Source organism: Podarcis melisellensis (assembly GCF_964234715.1).
Source record: "Podarcis melisellensis genome assembly, chromosome: 8".
Lineage (NCBI taxonomy): Eukaryota > Metazoa > Chordata > Lepidosauria > Squamata > Lacertidae > Podarcis > Podarcis melisellensis.
Genome location: NC_138540.1, coordinates 64,627,611 through 64,652,174, shown reverse-complemented (window position 1 = coordinate 64,652,174; position 24,564 = coordinate 64,627,611). Strand labels below are relative to the sequence as shown.

Here is a 24,564-nt window from a genome sequence, read left to right as displayed (position 1 = left end):
AAGACCCACTGAATTCCACAGAACTTGCTCTCGGGGAATTGAGCATACAATATGCACCCTATATCACTTTCTGAACGGTTCACCTTGGACTTTGGGAAGTTTACAGAAGAAGAAGAAGAGTTTGGATTTGATATCCCGCTTTATCACTACCCGAAGGAGTCTCAAAGCGGCTAACATTCTCCTTTCCCTTCCTCCCCCACAACAAATACTCTGTGAGGTGAGTGAGGCTGAGAGACTTCAAAGAAGTGTGACTAGCCCAAGGTCACCCAGCAGCTGCATGTGGAGGAGCGGAGACGCGAACCCAGTTCACCAGATTACGAGACTACCGCTCTTAACCACTACACCGCACTGGCTCTCCATACCATTTCCCAAAAGACTAGGTTTTGGGGGTTTGGGAGGGGGATAGAGACTGGGTTGCAGTTCCACCTCAATCCTCATTAGTACTTTCTGATGTAAATTGAACTGGGGAAAACCAGTGTGCTCACCCCTGGAATGCAGCCCCCAGAAGGTTCTCTCTGAGAGATGCGGCTCTCATGGTGAAAGGGTTCCTTATCCCTGGGATGCAAGATGGGAGAGGCATTTTGGCTCAACTCCGGTTTGTACAGCAAGTGAGAAGAATCTGCATCAGTGTGTTCTAGTGACAGGAAGAATCTCATGGGTATGAGAATAGAAGCATTAAGAAAAAAGAAGTATTCCCATTTTTCAGCTGTGAGATGCTGCAGGGTATATGGACAGCCTCACCACACCTCACAGGTTGTGTCTAGCAACAGAGGAAACCTGTTTTTCAAAGTTAGGAAATAATTTGTGTGTCACATACGCAAAGAAATATACGGATATTGTTGTTCGGTAGGAGCCTTTAAGCTGCAAAAGCCAGTTAAAACTCGATTAACCTGGCATGACTTCAAACTACTTAAGAAAGCTAATTTGGTCGGTTTTTCACAGGACAGAGATGTTGCAAAGTGATGAATATCCGGTTTGGGAATATTCACATTTTCTGCATGGTTGCCTCGTCATGTGAAAAAAATGATGGCAGAAGAGACCATAGGCCTTGTGGGTAGGGGACGTCAGACAGTTCTAGTGAAAACAGAAAAGGAAGTGGAAATTGCAGTAGGTTGCATGTTCATATGTGGTCAAGAATGGAAATCGGAGAAAGGAATATGACTGGCATTCGTTCACACAGGTTTTTTTGGTCAGGTCCACAAAAGATATGTAATTAATGGCTTTTTTCATGCTGTTTGGATGTTTCTTTTGCTTTAAATAGTTACATAACTTGTGTTAAATAGCAGTGAGCAAGACAAACAATGAAGTTTTTGGCTGAACTCTGCATGGTTCAGAAGCCCCAATTTAGTGCAATTCAACATGAACATATCATATAACACCAATTCTGTTGCAACTACAATGGCTGCTTGTATGTTTCCAAGCTCAGTTCAAAGTGCTGGGGTTTTTTATGTATAAAGCTATTTACAGCTCAGGAACCCAAAATCTTCCAGACTGCCTATCCCAGTATAGGTAAAAAGGTACCTTTATCTCAGTACTGTATGAAACATACCCAGGCCCTTGAATCTTCCTCTCAGGTCCTGGAGGGTGGTGACAAGGGAGAGGGCGCTTTCAGTTGTGCCTCCCCATCTATGAAAGGCTCTCCCCAGTAAGATGCACCTGGCACCTTCATTCACATACAGTGGTACCTCGGGTTAAGAACTTAATTCGTTCTGGAGGACCGTTCTTAACCTGAAACTGTTCTTAACCTGAGGTACCACTTTAGCTAATGGGGCCTCCCGTTGCCACTGCTGTGCGATTTCTGTTCTCACCCTGAAGCAAAGTTCTTAACCTGAGGTACTATTTTTGGGTTAGCGGAGTCTAATCTGAAGCGTCTGTAACCCGAGGTAGTACTGTAGTTTCAGTCTCAGGTTTTTGATAAAGATTATGTTGTTTTGTTACTAGTGCTGCCAAAGTGTCCTGTGGCTGTTACGGAGGTTTTTTTGTTCTGATTTTATGGTATAATGTATTTACATCTGTGATGTCAACCACTGGAAGACTTTGGGTAACAAGTAACTAATCCCTGTCTTCTTACATTCCTATTTGTAGGTCAGGAGATGTGTGGGGCTTTTGAGCATCCCTCATCAGGGTCCCTGCCCAAACCCTACCAGCTCTTTTAATCCAGGCCCTATCAAACAAAGCTGTATCTACACATGCAGGAGAATGAGATAGTATAGTCCTAACGTGGCAGAACTGTCTGTACCACTTCAGACTGCAGAAATAGAACCACATTTACCCTGCATGTAAAAAATAAATAAATCCTAGGACAAGAGAAGGAGAAGGACTGGACTAGAATCTTTCTTCCAGATGCGCTAGACTAGTTATTTGCTTGCAGGGAAATTATTTGTTTATCGTACATTATGAGAGAGCATTAAAAATGGTATCTGCTTTACAAAGCAGGACTCTACCATCTCACTCTACTGTGAATACAGATCTGGCCTTAGCCACAAACTCAGTAGATGGTTGTAGGGTAGACAACCCACTGTTATCTCAGTTTCAGCCTCTCCAAATAAACAGAAAGGATAATAATACCAAATCAATGCAACAAGAGGGAGCAAACAGCTGTAAAAGGCATGTAAGATAAGTTTTAAAACAGCTGTCCAGAAATCCTGTATCCTTTATTCCCAATGCATTTCACACTTCGCTTTTTAACTTTACAATGAAGCAGATGAGCTTCTGCTCATCTGTAAACACTGACTCGGTGTTTAAAATAACCTGAAGCTCTTACCAGCTAGAAAGCTTGTGTTGACAGTGTAAATCACAAGAGTTGCATATCCTCTAAAATTTCGCTTAAGAAAATAGGGGCACTAATATATGTGTAACTTTCTTATTCTTACACAAAGATTTACTACTTCAGAACACACACACAAACACACACGAGTGCACACTGAAATTAGCTCTCGTATCATTGTGTGTTAGTTAACTAATGTTATTCAGTTTGCATTTATCTGGAGAAGTCAAACCATAACCTCTGGTTTGCACATGACACTAAAACAAACCATGGCTTAGCTCTAACTGGTGCAGCAGCAGCAGCTTGACCAGGGGAGGAGCTGAGCGAGTGTGATTTTTGCCCTCCCCCCAACTTGCTCGTTCATACTGAGCCCTGATTTAATTTAGTGTTAGGCCTATATATGTGAACAAAGTGTGCATATGTGATGTAGGTATTTCCAAGGTTTCAAGGGCTTACGCCCTTCAAACGTAATTCTATGCTACACATAGAGGGAGATCATATCGACTTCATGGCATAATGCAATCCAGGTTCCCCCACCTTCCCGCCCTCCCTATGAGGAGGCTCAGATGCATTAAGACGCAGACTGGGAATCAAGAAAGCCCCATCTCAGAAATATCTAGTTCTGGGCCAACAGGTCAGTCTCGTTTAATCAGAACTCTCTTTCTCTCTGCCTGGAGATTAGTGGCTCTTGATTTGATCCAGCCTGCCTCCTTGCAGAGCAGGCTGCGTATATCCTAGAGCAAATCTATTGGAAGTGATGTTTTCATTAGAAAGCCATATGGCGGGCTCTTAACTACGATTCTGTGCTTTCTGCAGGTGGTCAGACAGAAGGTAGGCAAATCTGCCTGGTTTCTCCTTTCCGAGAGACCGGCTGCCACGGAAATGATACCCACGCCTGCAACTGCAAGCGAGGCCCAATTAGCAGGAAGAAGACTCACCAGGGACTCTTCAGAAATAACTTGCTCCTTCCCCTCACTGGTAATTCCAGAAGACTTCCACCCCCAATAGTCATGTCCCCAGTCATTTGCCCCAGCTGCACTGCCCTGCCAATGACCAGAGCGGGGCTTTCTGTCCCTTTGGGATCCCCTGTGAGGTTTGCAGCACCCTTATCATGCTCCGCAGGCAAACTGCTGAATCCTCTTTAGCACAAGAAAGCCATGCCCTTTGCAGGACAAAGGGCTACCAGCTACAGCTGCTGCCTGACTTTCAGGAAGGGCTGTAGCTCAGGGGTAGAGCAGAAAGTCCGCAGTTCAACCCCTGGCATCTCCATGAAGGGCTGGGAAAGGTTAGCTGAAAACCCTGAAGAGCCACTGCCACTCAGTGTAGACCATACTGAGCTAGATGGACCAATGGTCTAACTCTGTACTTTTTTATTTTTTATGATTTGATTTATAAGCACAACGAACACAACACACACACACACTTATTTACCACATACCGGCTTCTTTAACATATTTTTGCAGTGCTGTTCAGCATCCTTGTGTCACCCCGCTACCCTCCTCTTGCTCTTTGGTACCATTTTTCTTCTTCTTTGCCCTCACTGTCCTTGGCCTCACTTGCTCTTGTAGCCATCCCATCCGATTGACAAAATCACATGGTCTGCCACTGCCAATGGTGTGACGATACCCTGAGTAATGTGATCCCACCACTTTACGCTCATATGGAAAATCTGGTAGGTTGTTATTGCTAAACAGACTAAACAGCAGCAAGGGCAAGTGAGGGCAAGGACAAAGTTTAAATAGAATGCCAAGAAACAGTAGTTAAAGAAAGAAAACAAACAAAGCAAATGTTCAGCAGGGTTTGGGGCAGGGGCTTCTCTGAATGTGTCTATTTCAAAGTGAGTATCCTTGGTGCAAACTTTGCACAAAGTCCACCAGCTGATGCACACGGAAATGAGGGACGTGTGATAAATGGAGTTTTAAAGCGAGAATTAGTGGCCACACAGTACTTGAAAAGCCTCACCAGCAAAGAAAAGGGCATTGCTCATTTTGATGCTGTTGATCTGGCAACTGTTTGATGACATATGTACTACATTAACAAACGGCATCTCTGTTCCCATCGTAGCATCACCGAGTGTCTCAGCTCTTGGCAAGACAATCGCTCATCTCCTCTTTGCAATGATGCGTCTTTGCCTCCTCTTGGGCCTTTCATGCAAAGATACACAGATATGAAAAATGCACTGCCAGGCGTGCTTGGGCCTAATGTACTGAGATGTGAATCAAGATGCAGATGTTTTCATTAATGAGTGCATCCATTTTCTCGGCATTCCTACAGTACCTCTGCAGACATTTTATTGGTTATTTCTCACATCTTCACATCTAGGGTCCAGAGGGGAAATGCCTTAAGGTGTTTTTTTTTTTAAATTAAAAAAAACCTAAGAATAGCTCTAAGGACCAAAGGGGCTCTTTGAGCCAATGAAAGGACACCTCCAGATTTCTCAGATTGGTGGTTTCAATGGCAGTGTTAGCACATCACACAAAAGCGTTGTTTTGTGCAACCTGCAATAGCAGGAACAAGCCACAGCAGGCCTTAGACTCAAGCACTCTCCTTCCTCTCTTCTGCTCCCAAATGGCTGAGGGTGGCAGACTAAGTAGGTGTATTAATGTTCTGTGGCTGCTTCCAACAAGTCCTATGAGGAAAGGCTGAAGGAACAGGACATATGTGGCCTGAAGAAGAGAAGACTGAAAGGGAACATGAGAACACTCTGCAAATGTTCAGCCAGAAGAGGGCAAATACATGTTTTTTGCTGCCCCAAGGTGGAGATGGCCAAATCTGTCCATTTCGCTTTCCCTCAGTTCCTAATTTTTCCACGCTTTAACTTCAGTTCTCCACATAAGTTTGCATACAAAATCACAGAATCATAAAGTCATATTTTTGGAAAGAAACTCATGAAAAATCAGTGCAAATGTCTCCTAATATGATGCGAGTTTAGTGGTGGGAATTTCTCCTATACATTTTTGCATGCAATTTTGCCCAAAACATTTTGGTAAAACCATTTCTCTTCATCTAAGACATTTTTGTTTGTTATTTTCACTCATATAGATGCACTTTGCACTAATATATGCAGTTCTATACACACAATACTTGGCTGGAGAACTGCACTGCAAATTTTGGAGAAGTGCAAATTTCTAAAGATGGCTGTGTTTCGGGAAGTGCAAATTACATAAATTCAAATTTGATTGCGAATTGAATTGAATTTCTCCCCTAGTTGCACAAAATGCGCAGATTTCTAAAAAGCTATGGCCAGAGGCAAAAGTTAGTTTCACAAGGGCTGCTTGGGGGGGAGGGACTGCAGGCCAAAAACAGGCAGACACAAATCTACCTGAGAGCTCGCCAGGGGGAACTTCCCTCATCCCTTTGCTGAGCAGAACAGCTGACACAGATCCCTACCTCAGATGTCTCATTTGCACTTCAGATTTAGAGCTAGTAAGAAATGGCATGGGGCCCTTCTGAGCAGCAATACAAACCCGTTTTTCACTTTATCCATACCCACATAAATGAGAGAAACCCTTGTCTCACCGACATGCTCTCTGTGGATGCCAGAAGAGGCAGGGAAGGAGACTGGTAACAACCACAAATAACAGCTTGGTAGTAAGTAAAGGTAACATTTGTGGACCCCCTAGAAAAAAGGCAATGTGCATGGGAAACAAACTCTTAATCCGCTTTTCAAATGTAAGAGCTCAAACCATGCTGAAGTGAGTCCCACTGTGTTCAATGGGGTTTCCTCTCAAATCAAGGCACACAGCTTTTCGAAAGGAGGGAAACGAGCTTTGAAACTCCCGTGCAAAGCTGCGAAGAAAATGACTCGGCAGACTTGTGCTCCTGGCAAGTAGGCAAAAAGTAGTCCATGTGCTTTGCAACTGCAAGCGTGCAATTTTTCAGGATGCAAGAGCATTTTGAAGTTTGGGACTTTAAACTCACGTCGCCGTAGGGCAGGTTTTGCAGTTCAGAAGTATTGACTTTATTTGCATTCTTCTGCTGGATTACTCTTAATGCCTTTTGTATGGACAGGACAGATAATGGATACTATGAAAACTATTCTTAAAAAATACTTGTAAAGTAAACAAAAGATGATAAAGGAAATGGAAGGTGAAATTTCAGTGGCGTTACTAAGAATCAAATACAGAACTGTTTCCATGGGAAACAGTGTTTGTGTTTACCTGTGTGTTAGTTAAGTGTGTGCAACGGTGTGTGGATCTTGCCTCACCCACTACTGGAATATGACCCCCAACAGCTTTCCACAGGGGTAATGTGGTCCAAAAAAGGTTCCACACTTCTGGTGCATAGGAATGGTGTTGCCTTCAAAGCTGTTGCCCACCTTTGTCTCTCTGGTTTCTGAATCTCTGACTTCTGTAAGTGTACCCCTTCCCCTTTTCAAGGTTCCCCTCAGTTAATGTTGGCCTCCTCGCTGAATAAACCAATCCAAGCATGCAGCCCTCACACTAAGCAGTGCATGCACAAAGTTACTTCTCCCACATCAACACCACTCGCACGAACACCAGTGCTCTTCCACCCAGGAAGAATATCTCTGTGCCAAAAGAAAAAGGGAGGTTGAGATGGGAAAGGGAGGCGTGGGGATGGGGGAAGAGTGGGAAGCTGAGTGTCAAAACAGGAGGAGGGGAAATCCAGCAAGGTGAATGCTCATTTTAAGAACAGCAGCAAACAAACAAACGCAATGGATTATACTGAAATCTCAGAACGACAATTACCGAGCGCGAGGCTCGGCTGACGCGATGGGGCGAGGACCCATTTAATAATGCATGAGGCGGCGAGTGTCTTTGTGCTGCTTCTGCCGATGCCTCCGTCATGTGGAGGAAATGAAAGGGAAAAAAGCCCCATCACTTCAGACTTGCCTTTAATTAATTCCTTGGAGTATGAGAAGGAGCCCAAAATAGTTGCCGAGAGATGTTGCCACTGTACTCTGGAGAAGATGTGCAGCCTGCCACGAGGGCAGGAAAGCGAAGGACAATCCCTGGGCCCTGTCTCTTTCCAGGAGACCCAGACACTGGGGTCTGGCAGAGCTGAGATTTAGGAGAAGGATGAGGGAGGAAGTCAGTTTGGAACGCATCCTAATACAAACCTACCTAATTTGCATCTCCCCCCCCCAAAAAAAAAGAAAAATATGTGCAAACCAAAATGTAGCTATCATTCACTTTTCCAAATTTTGCAATTTTTCCAACAAGAAATATACAGAAAAATGCACATGCTAGGAAATGCACATAAAAATCCATGTTAGTGAAAATGCGCACAAACTGCTTTTTATTAAAGGGAAAGGTTTGTAAACATGTGCATATTAGACAAAAAATACATGCAAAAATGGGTATATTGAGAGAAATGCTGGCTCAAATTTCATGAGGACTTGAAAAATAAAGAATCACAAGTCGATGCAAAAAGGTGGTGGACTGAACTTAAGACTGGAAAAAATAGAAAATAAATTTGATAGATTCGTCCCACCCTAGGCAAGAGTATTGGTATCCCTTTCCACAGCACCTTACCAGAATGTTGTGACCTAGTATCCTATATGTCCCCCTTGGGGTCAGGGACACAATGCACAGTCACATGACATATTATTTGACCTCTGAGGCCTACTAGAGCCCTTCAGCGCTCCTGGGGCTGATGGGAGATGGAGTTCAGCAACCTGCAAAGGTTCCTCACACCTGGGTTAGCAAATAGAAGTTTATATGGTCAAGTCAACGCCTTGGCTGCTGCATTCTGCATTTGTTAATTGTTTTATCCTTGTTTGTTTTAACTAAAGCTGCTTCTGAAAGCAGTGGCTGGTTCTTCTGGACAGCTGGCAACCTAAAACCAATCTACTTTCCTGTATCTGAGAAATGTTGAACAATGTTTCTTCTCTCTCTGCCCCCACTCCCCATCCACGCTGCCATATGCAATGACCCCTGATTGAAGCTTTCTCGTAACACACACGGCCATATTCCCAGGCCACTCAGTTCCTTCCAGCCAAACGGTGCCACCATAAATGCCCTTGCCTTTGGTTGCTAAGAAGCCACAGGACCGTAGTCACCTCACCTTCATCCCTGCCGCTTGGTCGCTGCACTGCAGCCCCAGAGACCAGAAACAGCAAGCAAACGGGATCTCGCTCTCACACTCTCACTCTCTCTTTCACACGCACAGCACAAGATGAATTGGCTTCTCTCTCCTGTTCTGACAGATACATTATCTTATCTGGCTGGTTTCACAGTCCACAGGAGAACCAGGAAGTAAAGCTTGCTTTGCAATTAACTGATTGCAGCCTCTCTGTGCAGAAAGGCAGCAACCAGGATGGATAGGGAAGCAGTAGGCAAAGGGTGATTCCCCCTTGGAGACAGGACTGGAAGCTTCCGAAAAGCAAACCATTTATAGTTGAAACTCTATGCAAGTTTACTTAGGGGTGCAGCCTACTACTGCTCAGAGAAGACCCATTGAAATTAATGGACAGAAGTTAGCCTGCTTTGAGTAGGACTAACATTGGCTATAACCATTAGCCAGAAGTAGAACTGTGTTCAGTGGGGCTCATTCCCAGACAAGCAGCCACAGGAATGCAACTTCACAATTAAGCCATATTGGGCAGCCTTCCTCAACCTGGTGCCCTCCAGGTGTTGCTGGACTGCAGCTCCCATCATCCCTGGCCACTGGCCATGCTAGCTGGGGCTTATGGGAACTGGAGTCCAACATTTGAAAGGCACCAGGTTGTGGGAGGTGGTCTTAGCCTGTGCACCCTCTCGAAAAGATGGTACAGAAAGGCTATTCAAAAGCATTTCGGGAACTTAGTAGGGTGTGAGAAATTACAGAGCAGCACCTACGTGATAGCAAACACAAGAAATAGTCTCTTGTGGTACCTGAAAGACAAACAGATTTATTGTGGCTTTCTAGACTACATTCCACTTCCTTGACAGCACTCAATCCATCTGATAAAAGAGGCTCTAGTCTGCCGATGTAACAATTCACCTGTGAAGCCTTTGGAGAATAGGGATGGGGAAGATATTTAATTCAGTTTGCATCTGAAGGCAAACTTACCCAATCCATGCTTTCCAAAACAATACATGAACCAACACAACATCATCCTTAGAAACTCACATTTATCCAAATTTTGCACTGTGGTACTCCAGCCATGTGTTCAAAATAGGTTCAAGAATGCATGTGCTAGGATGAAGCATACATAAAACGTCATTTATTAAGGGGAGCTAACATACCAAAACTCTTTGCATTGGGAGAAATTGCATAATTTTGTAAGCATTTAAATGTGGGTGGATTTTGGTGAGGACCTTTTTCTATTTAAAAAATGATGTGGAAATGTGGAAAACTTAATTTACAGCTGGAAAAATGAAAGGAACAAAAGTTGACAGAGTAAACCACCCCCAATTTTGACACAAGACTCTTTGTTGGTCCACTTGCGAAATATTCCAGCCTCCTATCAGAGTATTCTCTTGAGGTGCCACCTCTCACAACTTAATTATCTCCTGTATCTGATAATTGAGCTCTGTGCCTCTGTAGGGAAGCCTAACATGTGGTGAGGCTTTACCCTTTCAAAGAATCCTCTCGAGACACTCCCAACTGCTATTTGATAACTGCCTTTATGATGATGCAATGCCTTCTTTCCCCTATCTTCTATCACTTAACCTGCCAGTATCTCCAGATTATTCCTAAACATTGCCAAATGGTTCCAAGACTGCTTGACCCACACCTCACTCTGCCCAATGGTAGGGCTGGCCCCATCTCTCTCACATTCCCCCCACCACACACACAGTTGCTGCAATAAGTACGTAAGAAGAGCCTGCTGGATTAGGCCAATAGCCCATCTAGTCCATGAATCCTGTTCTCCAAGTGGTCAACCGGATGCCCCTGAAAGCAGGACCTGGGTGCAACGGCCCTCTCCCCCCTTGTAATTCCCAGCAATTGCCTCTGACTGTGGAGGCAAAGCATGGCCATAATGGCTAGTAGCCACAGATAGCCATTACATTTACAAATTTGTCTAATTCTCTTTAAAAGCCATCTAAATTGGTGGCCATTACTGCCTCCTGTGGGAGCATGTTCCACAGCTGACAATGCACTGTACAAAGCAGTTCTTATTTTGTTTGTCCCAAATCCTCCAACATTCATCTTCACTGAATGTCCATGAATTCTGGGAAATGGAGAATAGGAGGCACTGCTGGTCTCCTTCCACCCTTACAGAGGAAATGGCGGGGGCTGCCCCTCAGGTCTGCTGAGCTCTGCACCTTCCCAGCATGATTCAGCATGGGTCCATTTCCTCTTGCAACAGACTTTGATTCCCAGTTCAACCACTGGGCAAGGTTGGTTAGATTCACCGCCATCCCATTCCTGATGTAGATCTTCATTCCCCGCATCTTCTGTGGTGGACAGGGTACCATTTTGTGGTTTGCCTCATGTGCCACAATATATGGAGCTAGCGCTGGGCTAGTTCATACGTTCTGGTGCTCCTCTCCCTTTTGCAATTGTGCATGAACCTTCTGTTTGGAACACTCACCTCACACATAGCATGATGGTAGGGTGTCTTACATTGCCCATTTGATACCAATGTCTTTGTCTTCAGTTGTTCAGACATCCTGGGCCCTTACAGCTTAATCTTACTCTGTTGTTCTCTCATGATGTTGCAGTGGAGCCCCTGAAAACTCTGACAGAGCCCAAGACTACGTGATCTCCAACAATCTGACAGACGCATTTTCCACCCTCCTGCTTTCACAGGAAACATTTGGTATGTGCAAACAGTTATTTGGAGGTGTAACATTTAAGGCCTGCAAATATTTGAAAAGGCAACCTTCAGGAATGTGGGGCCCATAAAATCAGGCTCATTTACCCTCAGAATCCACAAGGGTGAATTATTTCCTCACGGCATTCAGAGATCTGGTCACGGTGCGAGCCCTAAAACATCCTGAGAAGTTTGATTCAATGTTATAGGGGGTGTGCTGTTTTGCTGTGCCAGATGAAGAGGCAGCCCCCTCTTTTAGGTACTCCACAGCCTAGAAGTAGTGAACAAAAGGTGTTTTAATACAAAGCCCATTAACCTGCTCTTGAGTACTAAAGCTTTCAAAAGAACGCAATGTGCCTCTTCATAACTGGGAACCTCGATAAGGCAATGTTTGCTAAGTTAACCGTTCCACTAAGTTCAAGGTGCTGGTACTGCTGTACAAAGCCCCATAAAGCTTGGGATCTGGATACCTAAAGATCACCCTTTATAGACCCAACCGATAACTGTACTCTGCAGGAGAAGGTCCATTCCCTACAATGCTGGAGTCAGGCCTCTAGCATTGTGGCACCTTTGGAAGGCCCCCCATTACATATTAGACAAGGGGTTAGCAAACTTTTTCAGCAGGGGGCCGGTCCACTGTCCCTCAGAGCTTGTGGGGGGCCAGACTATATTGGGGGGGGGGGGAATGATGCAAGAGCACCATGAGCCCTGGTGGCTGCTTACCTGTGGCGGCGGCGGCAGCAGCGAAGGAGGGACGATGAGCAGCGTGCGAAAGGGCTCCAGAGAGGGGCTGCTTAAAATGGTGGCCCCTCAAGCACTGCTGCTGCTGCTGCTGCTGGCACGAACAAAGCCCAGCCCCCTTCCTCCTCTAGGCAGGACGGGGAGAAGCCAGGAGGAGGGAGGGAGTTGGAGGTGCCGCCGCCGCTGCCATGTGAGGAAGAGGAAGGGAGAGGGAAAGAACGTGCGCGGTGGCGAACCACACAGTGATTCCCGGACAGTCCGCAGGCCAGATCCAGAAGGCAATTGGGCCCGATCCAGCCCGCAGACCTTAGTTTGCTGACCCATGTATTAGCCAGTCAACGCCTCTATTGTCTTTTGGTGCCTGCCTGGTATTGAATCCCTTCCTCTTTCAACAAGCCTTTAAAGCAGAGCTGTATCCCAGTCTGCATCTGCACTGGATTTGAATGATTTTATAACTGAAATTGGTTTTTATATCTGAAACTCTATTTTTGAAAGTACATTTAACCAAGAAACCCCATTCCCCTCCTCCTACCCCACCCCGCCCCAGACATTCCATGCAGGTTAGTATGTTCCAGTTACTTAAGTAGCAGGTAAGCTTATGAAATACTTCACGCTGCTGGTTTTGATCTCTGTCCAGATCAAGCGTCTCTTCCATGTCTTCTTAACAGGTTATTCCAAAATGAACCATGAATTGATGGTGGCTACACTGTTTATTCAACACATAGGAAAAAACCAGTACTAAACTGTTTCAAAGTCATCCTTGCTTTTTGTATTCCGCAGTGCCCCAAGTCCTCTCTTTGAGGACTATATATTAAAAAGATTTTTGGTACTGGGATTGTTGCTGCCTCACTCACTCAGCCCCCCCCCTTGTGGGCTTCCCACAGCCACCATAACAGCCATTGTGAGAACAGGATGCTGGACTAGATGGGCCAATGGCCTGATCCAGCAGACTCAACTTAGGTTCTTATGTCCCTAAGTTGTTTTGTTAGTTTCTCCATTTGGGCTACATTCCACACCCTCTCCCATTGTGCCACTAAATTCATGTTGGTAGCCATCTCCCAAGGTTGAATAATTAGCAGTCTAGCAAAACTGCTTTTATTGCGGATGGGTTTTTTTATGGATAAGCACTTTCAGCTGTTTCACAGAAAGCGATTTGTGCATAGAATTAAATAAATAAAATACATAATTTAGTAAACTGATCACAACAGTTTCTAAAGAATATTTCATAGAACATTTACTTAAATTTCACCATAGATCTGCTTGCATTTATCGTGGAATAGGGTACAACTCAAAAACATTCAGCCATTCTTACTGTATTGAAAGGTGTTCATGGCAGGGTGAGGAAAGCAGCATGGATTTAGATTGCAACTGTGCATATTAATATGAATGTATACTATGAGATTTCCTTACTCAGATACTTAACTGAATAACATGTGTGGCATGCAAGTCTCTTATAAGGACATCAGAAGAGCCACGTTGGATCAGGCCCAAGACCCATTTAACCCACCATCCCATTCTCACAGTGATCAACCAGGTTCCTGTGGGAAGCCCACAAGCAGGGCAGGAATGCAAGAGCTCTTCCACTTATTCAGAAGCATGCTACCTCCAGTTGGAGGTAGAACCTAGCCATTGTCTCTATTAGCCATTGCTAGCCTTATCCTCCAGCATCACTCCCAAAATTACAAGAAAGTGTAGACTGCTACTGGTGAATAGAGATAGGCCACATGCACACCATACATTTAGAGCACTATTATACCCACATTTAAAGCCCTGTTACATCACTTTTAACAGTTATGGTTTTCCCCAAAGAATCTTGGAAATAATAACTGGTTAAGGCATACCCTCCAAAATTTCTCCGATGAAAATAGGGACATTCTAAGGAAAAGCAACCAGCATGAGTTTGACCAAACTGCGGGAGGCAGTGGAAGACAGAAGTGACAGGCATGCTCTGGTCCATGGGGTCACAAAGAGTCGGACACGACTAAATGACTAAACAACAACAACAAGGAAAAGCAGGACATTCCGGGATCAAATCAGAAACCGGGACGGCTTCTGTAAATCCGGGACTGTCCCTGGAAAATAAGGACACTTGGAGGGTCTGTTAAAGGTGCCGAGACATATTAGGAGACACCCCCCCATTCCCTTCACAGAGTTACAGTTCCGAGAGTTCCCTAGGAAAGAGGGAGTGACTATTAAACCACTCCGGGATTGTAGATGTGAGAGGGATAAGAGTTTCCAACAACTCTCAGTACCTATAACAAACTACAGATCCCAAGACTGACAGATTCGCCCATCCCTATATCATGGAGATCAAAACAGCAGCTCCAAGTCATCCAGCACTGATCACTGCAATGCCTGCAGCCATGGGCAAGCCTGCAGGAGTCCCCCAAAACCTGGAATCAGTGCTGATCATTAATGTAGTCTGTGTACTCAGATCTCTGTGCAATCGCTATGAATTCCAAATGTCACTCTTCTCTCTGTAAAAATGGTGATGACCCCTACTATGTGCCAGTAGTTTAACGCTTTACTATCTGCCTGACAATGTCAGAACTTTCTCTGATATCAAATTTCATTATCTTTTCTCCCTTTCCCCCCCTGGCTTCTAAGTAATATCTTTAATTTGTATTTTTTCTCTCTAGACGGTTTAGACGATTCAAATTTTAGCCTCTGAATGAATTGCACGTTTTGTTATTCTGTTTTATCTGCACGGCTTAATGTTACAATGAACATTAAAATAATAATTTTTAAAAGAGCTGAAATCCACATCAGAAATACGTTGCTTGGTTACTATGTATATTCTAGTTCCATTTTGTTAAAACGATTGCTTAATGTTTTCAAGATCATAGCAGATGCCAAATTAAAAATTAGTGGATTTGATGCATTTATATATTCCACATTATTCTTGTACAAAAATGCCCAACCTTCTAGGCCCAGAAACTCTGCTTGGTTTATGGACTTCCCGTAACAATCAGGGAACAAACGAATTAATTTGGACGTGACCTCAGATTTCCAGAGGCTCAAGTTGTAAACCATCCCATTTTACCTCACCCTTAATAAGGACTAGGAATATCTTTCTGTGCTATGCTAATTATTGTTCGGTGATTTATGATGATGTTAGATATTTGTGGATTATTCTGTTAAATTATTGTGTTTTCATCATTTTGACCATTTTTTTTTATTAGTAAGCTCAATGCTCAGAGGTAGGAAGGAAAAACATTATGACAAAACAAATAAATAAATGCAAAACGAAAGATGCCAATCGTTCATTGTACCATCAGATACTCCTCACACCTACTGAACACACACACCAGTGTTGTGCTGTGGTCAGTGTTGAACTAGAACCTTGGAGCTCACGTTTTAAATCCCATCTCAGTCATGAAGCTCGCTGGGTGAACTTGGACTGGTCACCGTCCTTCTGCCTAACTTTTTCATTTGATGTTTTAATGCAGGTTGTAAACCGCTTTGAGATTTTTTCCCCTTAAAAACATAAAGCAGTATAGAAATGAAATGAATAATAATAATACCTCACAGGGTTGTTAAGAGGGAAAAATGAGGAGGGGTTGAACCAGGGAGGAAGATAGGATATAGATTTAATAATAAATGAATGAAATAAATTCCAAAATGAGATACAGTTTTCAGTCAACTTCAGAGAAGCATACTTGGTTGACTGAATAAATGCAAGAAGGAAGAGAGGGAAGGGGATACTTTCTCCTGGAGCGGCTGGCGGGTAGGCCAGCGCTCGGAAGAGCCAGTTGTCTGGCATCACAGTTTTCTGAGACAGGGCACAGCAGACACAACAAGGGTGCACTGGGAGACCCAATCTAGTGTTCCTACTGGTCTGCTTGCACCGCACCAATCTTGTTAGCAGACCGTTATTCTCCCTCACAGTTCTAAATCCCAGAATGGTTTCACAGTCCACCACTCTTTCCCAAGGAATTCTGGGAAGACAGTGAGGGAAACGAGGGTTTCCTAACGACAACTGGTGCTCTTAACAACTCCCAGGATTCTTTGAGGTAGCCATGACTGTTTGAAGTGGTATGATACTGCTTTACTCCATATACGCCCACTTGACGACTTCAGTTTGTAGAACTGGCACATAATATGCCACAAAATGCCCTCTCCACATTTGTAAGAACTCAATATTTTAGCGTGGCAGCACTTACATTTTGGAACTTCCTGCCTACTGATACCAGGCAAGAGCCGTCACTGTACTCTTTTTGGCGCCTGCTAAAAACATTTTTGTTTAGACAAGTCTACCTAGTTGTTTAGAAAGCTGACGCGAGTTTCAATCTGTTTTTAGTCCATTGTTGCTGTTAATTTTTCTTATTGATAATTTTATTGATTTTTCTTTTTTGTAAACAAGGGTGTACAATTTTTAATGAAATATATAAGTACATAGTGCCAGGTGGGTCTTGAGTTTGAAACAAAAGGGCTGCTTCGTGCATCCACATTCGTCACATGAGGATTTCTGCGTCAAGTGACGGTGTGCATGTGCAAATGACTCACCAGAGGTCAAGCACCCAAAGACAGCAATTTCATATTCCTTCTGCATCGTCTCAAAACCCAGTACAGTAAGCTAGTAGAGTCTGTTCACACATCTGGCAAGGAGCCATCGAGTGTTGTATAATCAAAGCGATGTCCTTTCATGTGTGAACTGGCAACCAAGAGCTTTTTCTAGGTTGAGTGTAATCCAATATTTACTACAGAACAATCACACAATGAAAGCATGATTCATCACGGCTGGAGGTCTGGTTTTTGTTGTTGTTTGTTTTTTAAAGAATCCTGTCCAAGAAAAATAGGAGCAGGTTCTCTCGCCTTTCATTTGGCTAGATTATTTGACCTTTCACAAAGAGCTGCCTGGGAATCCCTGAATTTCTAGACACTTCACCTTCTTCCACCCCATCAAGAAAATTGAGAAGCGGTGTACTTGAGGATGGCGTGGAAGAGACAGGAATGATCACGGAAATTATTTGCCATCTGTTATGTTCCTTGAAACTAAGAGTCAAGCTCTATGCCAGCAGAAGCCTGCTGATTTCAACAAACTTGAAAGGTCAGCAAACAAAACAAAACCCCAGATCATTTATCCCAGCTTTGGTCATTCAAACCTCCTAGCTTTCCTGATTCAACATATATATCATGTGGTGAAATTTCATCTGTGTCATGACATTTTTGAAGCACTGCACACTCCCAAGCTTTAAGGATTTGGGGGAAGCAGGTACAAACCTTGATAAAGAAAGAGCTTTGCACTGTGGAACCTCAAAATTTGACACGTTTATTACAGCACAAGATTTCCTGAGTCTAATGAAGTGAACTGTATGTCAAAGAAAATTATTATTATTACTAATTTAATTTCTATCCCTCCTTCCTCCTATGCCATGATAAAATAATATAAAAACATTTTGGAAAAAATTAAAACATCTAAATTGTTTAAAAGCAGGCAGAGTTCAAAGCAGCTAATAATTTCAAGGCGCTAGCACCTTGAAGTGGGCCTAGTAACTCACTCTGTGCTTTCAGAACCGGTAACACAGGGTCCTGTCAGACTGCCCCACTAACCGGCCTAGCAGCTTCATTCTGCACCACCAGCAGCCTCTGGGCTGTCTTATGACATAAATGTGCTAGTCTTGAAGATGTCACAAGAGTCTTCTGCCCAAACCTAATTTTTTATCAAAATGCCTGGATTTCCCAAAGATCTGGGGTCTAGGTCTTTTAAATACTTGAAGTCATAGTGAAGATTTTATGCACTTTAAACACCACTGATCCAAGCTTTAGCACTGCCAGTATATTCAGCAAAAGAGACTAGCCCTCCTCATTATCAACAAGAAGAATTTTACAGGATGACCAGCACACAATATCTTCCAAAAAGAAAAATAATAATAAATCAAAGAGTGGTTATACAAGAGGGGAAAAAGGGGAATCAACTATCTTCCAGTTTTCAAAAGATTGTTTGCCTGGCCCCTTTGAGTACCGGTAAATTCTGACTTGCACAGGGCTAGTAGCTACTTATAGTGTTGTCTTGCATCTCACCCAGAATACAATAAGCCATGGTTTCCCAAACTTGGGTCTCCAGCTGTTTTTGAACTACAAATCCCATCATCCCCAGCTGATGGGAACTGTAGTCCAAAAACAGGTGGAGACCCAAGTTTGGGAAACCTTGCAATAAGCAAAGAGCTCCATGTCACAACTGAAAGAATACTAGGTTGTTCTTTCTAAGCTTTAGAATCTAATGGTCTGCATGGCAAAAGGGGATAAAATATTATTAAAATAACCAAACCATTTAAAGCAGGCTTCACCAACCTGGTGCCCTCTAGATGTTTTGGAGCAGAACTCCCATCAGCCCCAGCCAGCATGTGCTTCTCTTTTGGAAATATTAATATCCTACCCAAGAAATAGAATAATACACCCTGTGCAGGCATCCTTCAAGACAGCAAAGTCAACATGCAGGGGGTGGGATTGTACCCCTGGCTGGGACCTCTAGGCGTTGATTGGGCCTTTTGCACAACTCGGCTAGGCATTGTGAAGAGGCTCTGTACACAAGGTCTGAACAACACGTTGGAGGTCAGAGGGTGCAATTCCAATCCTCTCTCCATGTATGGACTGTATCCACTTCAAGGAAGTCTGGGCAGGGCTTTGTTCTATCTATTGCATGACAAATAAATAGGTGATTCTCTCTCTGTAGACCAGAATATAACATCTCAACTTGACTTTTGAAAATGGGATTTGCCATACATAAGTTATATCATTTTTTGTATGGGGTACCACTCAAGAATTTACGGTATCTTGGCTAGTCACCTAGACAGAACTTTGTCCTATAAGGTGGCAAAAAAATATTTAAGTGAATAAACCAAAGGAAATTAAAATAATCATAAAGATCCAATTGTGTCACTGTGTGAACAGAATGGATGCAGAATGAATGCAACCAGAACTTTCCCTTTCTTTCTTCCTTCCTTTCTTCCTTCCTTCCTTCCTTCCTTCCTTCCTTCCTTCCTTCCTTCCTTCCTTTCTTCCTTTCCTCCCTTCTCCCCACCCCACATGCACTCCCTATGTGTATGTGCTCTGGAAAGTTGGCGCACTCTCCAGGGCAGATTTGGCCCTCAATCATCATCATAATATAATTTATATAATAATGTATTATTTTATACCCCCTCCCATCTGGCAGGGAGGGGAAGAGGAGAGACTCCATTGCAGAAAAACTCACAGAATTTCCTGGTCATGTCAGTTAACATCAGAAACGGCCCATGACTAGATGTTTAGAGACAAGGCACTTTCTTGAAAGTAGTGATAATCTTGTACACCTCCTTGATTATTCAGCATTTGGCAACTCACCCGTCAATGGTTAATACTACTTGGGATGGGTTAATGACTAGCCCACCACAACTATTATTAAAGCAAATAATGATGCGCTTAGGGCACAATCCAAAAGCGCACCCCACTTGTTTGCACATGTTTACTCAGAAATAACTTCCACCAGGTTCAGTGGGCTTGTTCCCTTCTCAAGTGTACACCACATTACAGTAGCCTTCCTAAGCCTGTCGGACTACAATCAGGGAGACCCGGTGTTCAAATCCCCTCTCAGCCATTAAGTCTCTCACCTACTGTGAGGATAAAATGGGGGTGGGGGGACACACACCACATATGCCATCTTGAGCTCCTTGGAGGAAAGTTGGGATATAAATAAATTATACAACACCCATCAGCTCCAGCCATTGGCTTTATTACAGCCTCAGACTTCCTTAAGTCTCTTATAACTACTTTCTCATCTATGTGTTTAGCTCCTTCTCACTAAAATCAGTTATGCAGCTGTCGTACTCACACTTATTTGAGAGCAAATCCCAGTGCATACTGTGGGGTTTACTTCTGAATAAAGCATGCATACAATCAGGATCAGACTTATAGCTGCCTTACATCACCTGGAACATGATGGGTTTTTAATTGCCCTGAGTCATTTGTTAGAATACTGAGAACATGAGTGCAATATTTTAAATTGCTTTAAAAGAAAAATTCTTAGCATTCATTGGCTCAATTGTTTTTTGAAATAATAATGGCAATAACAGATTGACTTAAGAAGCCCAGCGACAGTGAGCAGAAGTCCAAATTCATTATGCATTTTAGATCCTGGTAAAATATTTCTGAAAAGGGGTCTCAATTGGATCAATAATTCCAGAACAAGAATCAATGTTATGTCACAGATGAAGTATCAAAAACGTCTAGTGCCTGGAGTCCCTATGCCTTTCTGAAAATGATATGCAATTTATATCAATTTGCCTAAAATAAAAACATGCAGATTATCTGAAAGTAAGAGAGTAACTGCTGCCTGCAGTGTTGAACATGAAGCACTTTTATTAAGGCCAATTAGCACTGGAAGCTTGCAAGTCACACAGAAACCTTCAGGCTTAGCTGTTCAGAAGAAAAAGAAAAAAAGAAAAAGGAGGCAAATATTTGTTTAGCCATCTCCAATATGCTATAGAAGAACATAAAAGACTAAAGAAGATAGCTTATGCACAGTAAATTATGCAAAGTAGTGCAGACCACATAAGTTTGCATGATAAAAATGAAGAGTACCAAGGCTTGGATAAAGAAACAGCCTTCCATCTCCAGTACTTCTACCCCAATCTCAGAAATATGGGCGCTGGCTGCAGAGACTCAGCACTGAGAGGATAGCACTCTGCACATGTTAAGAGGCACACTCTTCTTTACTATCATTTCACACATTCCAGAGCTAAGCGCTGGCAGTGACAGCTTCCAGGGACAAACCCTACTGAGGAGTGGCTCAACCTAAGAAGTTTGAGCAAACAAACCTGGCAACATTCACACAAGGTTACGCTGACACATCATTACATGAGGGTCATGCTACAAATCCATGTAACAAGGCTTTCGAGATATCTTAGCTTTTTGATGCTGGAAATTCTGTCACAGTTGCATTTTTTATTTGCTGAGTCCTCTGTTTGCCTCACTGCGTGAACATCTCCACCTAACCATCTTAGAAGCAAATTATAGGACTCACCCAACACATTTCAATGCCTGAGGTGAGAAATAAAAATCGCACCTCACACATGCTTATTAAAACGGGACGTGGCTGATTGGGAAATTGTTTTGCACAAGGCTTGTTGGAAGGAGTACATGCTCTTGGCACAGGACTTCTGCAGAATTTCCCTGTGGATCCTGACCCCTGTTGATCATAGCCACTGGCATCCCTCACTGCTGCCCTAAACTGTACCCAAAATCTACCTTGCCTTGTGGTATGACCTGCCCCAGAGAGTCAGAAAAAGCATCTCACTTACTTTTCGTAGTCTGTATTATCCTTGTCACACCGCTTATCCTTGTGTTTCACCCAGTCTTTGCCGTGTTTACAAGTGGTCAGGGAAATTATATCTTTGCCATTGTGGATATGGTGGAGAGCATTCCTGGTGTCTGAACCAATACCGGTCAGGTACCTTTTTCCTTTGAAAACCAAGAGGTACTTTTTCTTTGGAGGGACAGAGGTCTTTTGCAGCCAGCCCCTCTCCCCACCTTTCTGGGGATGGTCCTTTGAAAACAAAGGGATGGAGATATCAAAACCAGGCCGGAAGTTCTCCACGTAAAAGCTCGCCTTGGCTAGGATAGCCTGACCAATGTCAAAACCCAGGTCTTCAGTGTAATTAGGCCACGTGCCAGAATAAAGGTTAAATATGAGGTGGTTGCGGCCATCGTTCCAAAGAGGGAAACCTTGGATTTTTTCATTGATGTTGTGGACATACTGTACGGAGAGGTGGTCCCTGTCCAGAGTGTCAATGTTTAGGACAAAGAGACAGGCTTCTTCGGGATTGGAGGTATAATACCGCGACTCTTCAATGGATGTGATGATTTTGAGGTAACTTTCTGAGACAGGGTCCCCTCTTTCCAAGGGGTAGACAAAGACTTTGAACCCATGTTCCCTACACTTGGAAAAATCGAAGCAAGTGTCCATGCGGCATCTGCTGTTCTTGTAGATGCTTCTCCTCAACTCCCTCCGGGTTTTGAGGGACAGCTCAGCGTGGTCCCCATCATCACTTTGGAGCTCTTCAGGATCTGCAAAGTTCTTCAGGAGAAATCCATCTGCCCAACGGGGCCAGCTCTTTAGTCCTCCAGCTTTCTTGCTTGAGAAGAATGGGAGGCGCCTGATTTGGTCTCCTCCAAATAAGAAAAGCAGAAGCCAGGTGGCAAAGAAAGTCATGAAAATGTATTTTTTCCGGGCCTGCATAGGTTCATACAGAACCCTCAACTCTTTCTTTGAAAAAAGGAGGCCAGGCTGGTCATTCAGTTGATCCAGAAAGGAAAAATTATTCAGGCAGGTTCAAAAGATGCAAGTAAATCAACTGGAGCTAAGCAGGAGCCCAAATCTCAAAACTAGTGGAGAGGCGTGTCAATCATGGAAAACTGTATTAACCTTTCCAAACCCTTTCCCATCTTCTCTCTCTCTCACACACAGGCACCACTGCTCCTTCCACTTTTTAAAGTTCAGTTTCCTCCTTTTCCTGTGCCTCGAATTCTGATGGCAACGCTTTCTCCTCCTTCAGAGCAGCACCGCTTAAGTTCTGCTATATGCAGCCTACCTTATCTCCCTGCCCTTTGAAGATGGCAAAGCATTACAGGGCCCGTTTCTCCACAATGCAATGTTTTTTTATCGCAGCTTGCAACCACCCTGAACTGAGATGATTGTTACTATTTCCCCCCTTGCAACTTTCTGGCGTGAGTCTTGTGCTGCTGCTTTAAATCCTCAGTGAGGCGGCCCTCTTTTTCTTCCCTCTTCAGATTTTAAAAAAACAAGTCGTCCTGTGCCTTTTGTATGTTGCTTTCAAACCACTCTCTTGCCCAGTCTGCGGTTGAAGATTTGTTTTGTTGCTCTTAAGTCCCGGTATCAGTTTCGGGGACGCCACAGCCCTGCCTCTTGCTGCTACGCACACCCCTCTGGGGAGTTCACCCTGTCCTACTCGCAACAGATCAGCCTCTCTCTGGATACTTGACTCTGCAACCCGAGGATCGGCCTCTCCTCACACGCCGGCCGGGTCCGAATCGGATCCTTTGCCTTTAAAGACTCGCACCGGCAGACTTCAGCAGCTTCTGCCATGGACGGAAGACCCACCGAGCCAGGGGTTCCGGGGCCACGTTTCTCAGGCGCCTCGTCAAGGAGCGTCTGAGATGCAGGAGAGGGTCCCGTCTGCCCTTTTCCCAGCGATGTCCATCGACCCCGCTTCTTTCTCTCCCACCCCCTCCTTTTTAGCTTGCTCAGGAGTTACAACAAGCTTACATTCCCAGCCTCATTACAGAAGCCTTTTGGAGGTCCTTTAAGACTAAGCTGCGTTTTTGATATATTAATCTCCTTCTCTTTCCCTTGATCTCCTTTAGTTTATATTCCCCCTCCCGCGCCTCCTTTCTCTCTGATTGAAGTTATTTCTGTCCCTGAGCGGGTCTGTTTCTCTCTCTTAAAAAAAAAGAAAGAACAAAAAATCAACCTGTCACTTTTCTCCATCGGCTCGGACGTTAGAAGAACCCGATCCCCGCCTGCTTTTGCCCCGTGGGATCTGATCCCTCTACTTCGAGTTGCACTGGCCTCATGATATGCACTGGGAGAATTCCTCGGAATAAATCCTGCGGGGCGCCAGCCCTGGGCTCAGCACCGCCGCCGCCTCGCCGCACACCTAACTGCCTCTGGATCGCTGCGTGCCGCGCTCTCCTATGCCATTATTCATTCCGCGTCACTCTCCGTTGACCGGCCCTCTTGCTCCAGTCAATAAAGCAACAAATGGCATTCACCTCTCCTCTCCTCCATCCTGCATCTCGGCTGCTCTTAAACCGCTGGACCGCTCATCTCTCGGTCTGGCCGCCCCATCGCGCCTCCTGCTAACCAGCATCTGGTCCTTGCACACAGCCTTCCAATTCCACCTTCACAACATTCCACCCCGGCCACGCCCCCCTCGCCTGCCATTCGCTCTCCGCCTACCAAAAAGGCGTGGCTGCCTGATAACCCTTTCCTTGCCTTGAGGGGTGGAGGGGAAGACCTTGTTTTTTGACGGGGGGTGGGATAGAAGCCTTTTACATTTTCCCCCTTCCCATTGGCTGCTGTCAGTGCTGCTCCTCGTCGAGAAGTGCCGGTCCACGTGGCCAGAGTTGCCCACCACCCCGGCAAAACGGTAGCTCGGTGGTGGAGCACGTGTTTTTACAGGGCGGGATGTCTCGGGTTCAATCCCCGCCATCTCCAGGTTTGAAAAAAAGCCTTCTACCCCAAACATTAGAGCAAAGAGAGCACTATGGGTGTTGTTGTGTAGACTACGGCTCCCATCACCCCTGATAATTGGCGTAGCCAGGATTTTTTTTTGGGGGGTGGCCTTTTGTGGGG

General features: G+C 44.3%; 1 protein-coding gene and 1 long non-coding RNA gene across 3 annotated transcripts in view; one reads left to right on the top strand and one right to left on the bottom strand.

The window, feature by feature from the left end:
- The window catches only part of EXTL1 (exostosin like glycosyltransferase 1), a 59,358-nt gene extending 35,262 nt beyond the window's left edge, over positions 1-24,096 (bottom strand). Inside the window, exon 1 of the mRNA XM_081921445.1 lies at positions 21,491-24,096. Within this exon, the coding sequence (XP_081777571.1) occupies positions 21,491-22,428 (938 nt within the window). The 5' untranslated portion in view covers positions 22,429-24,096. The remainder of the gene's footprint in view (positions 1-21,490) is intronic.
- LOC309375666 overlaps positions 1-24,564 on the top strand; it is a 52,408-nt gene that overhangs the window by 10,014 nt on the left and 17,830 nt on the right. Inside the window, exons 2-4 of one of the 2 annotated variants that reach the window (XR_014170987.1) lie at positions 3,584-3,745; positions 11,380-11,477; positions 12,881-14,086. This is a non-coding gene — a long non-coding RNA (uncharacterized lncRNA). Of the gene's footprint in view, positions 1-3,583; positions 3,746-11,379; positions 11,478-12,880; positions 14,087-24,564 lie in introns of those variants that run through there. The other variant, XR_014170986.1, reaches the window with a different exon arrangement.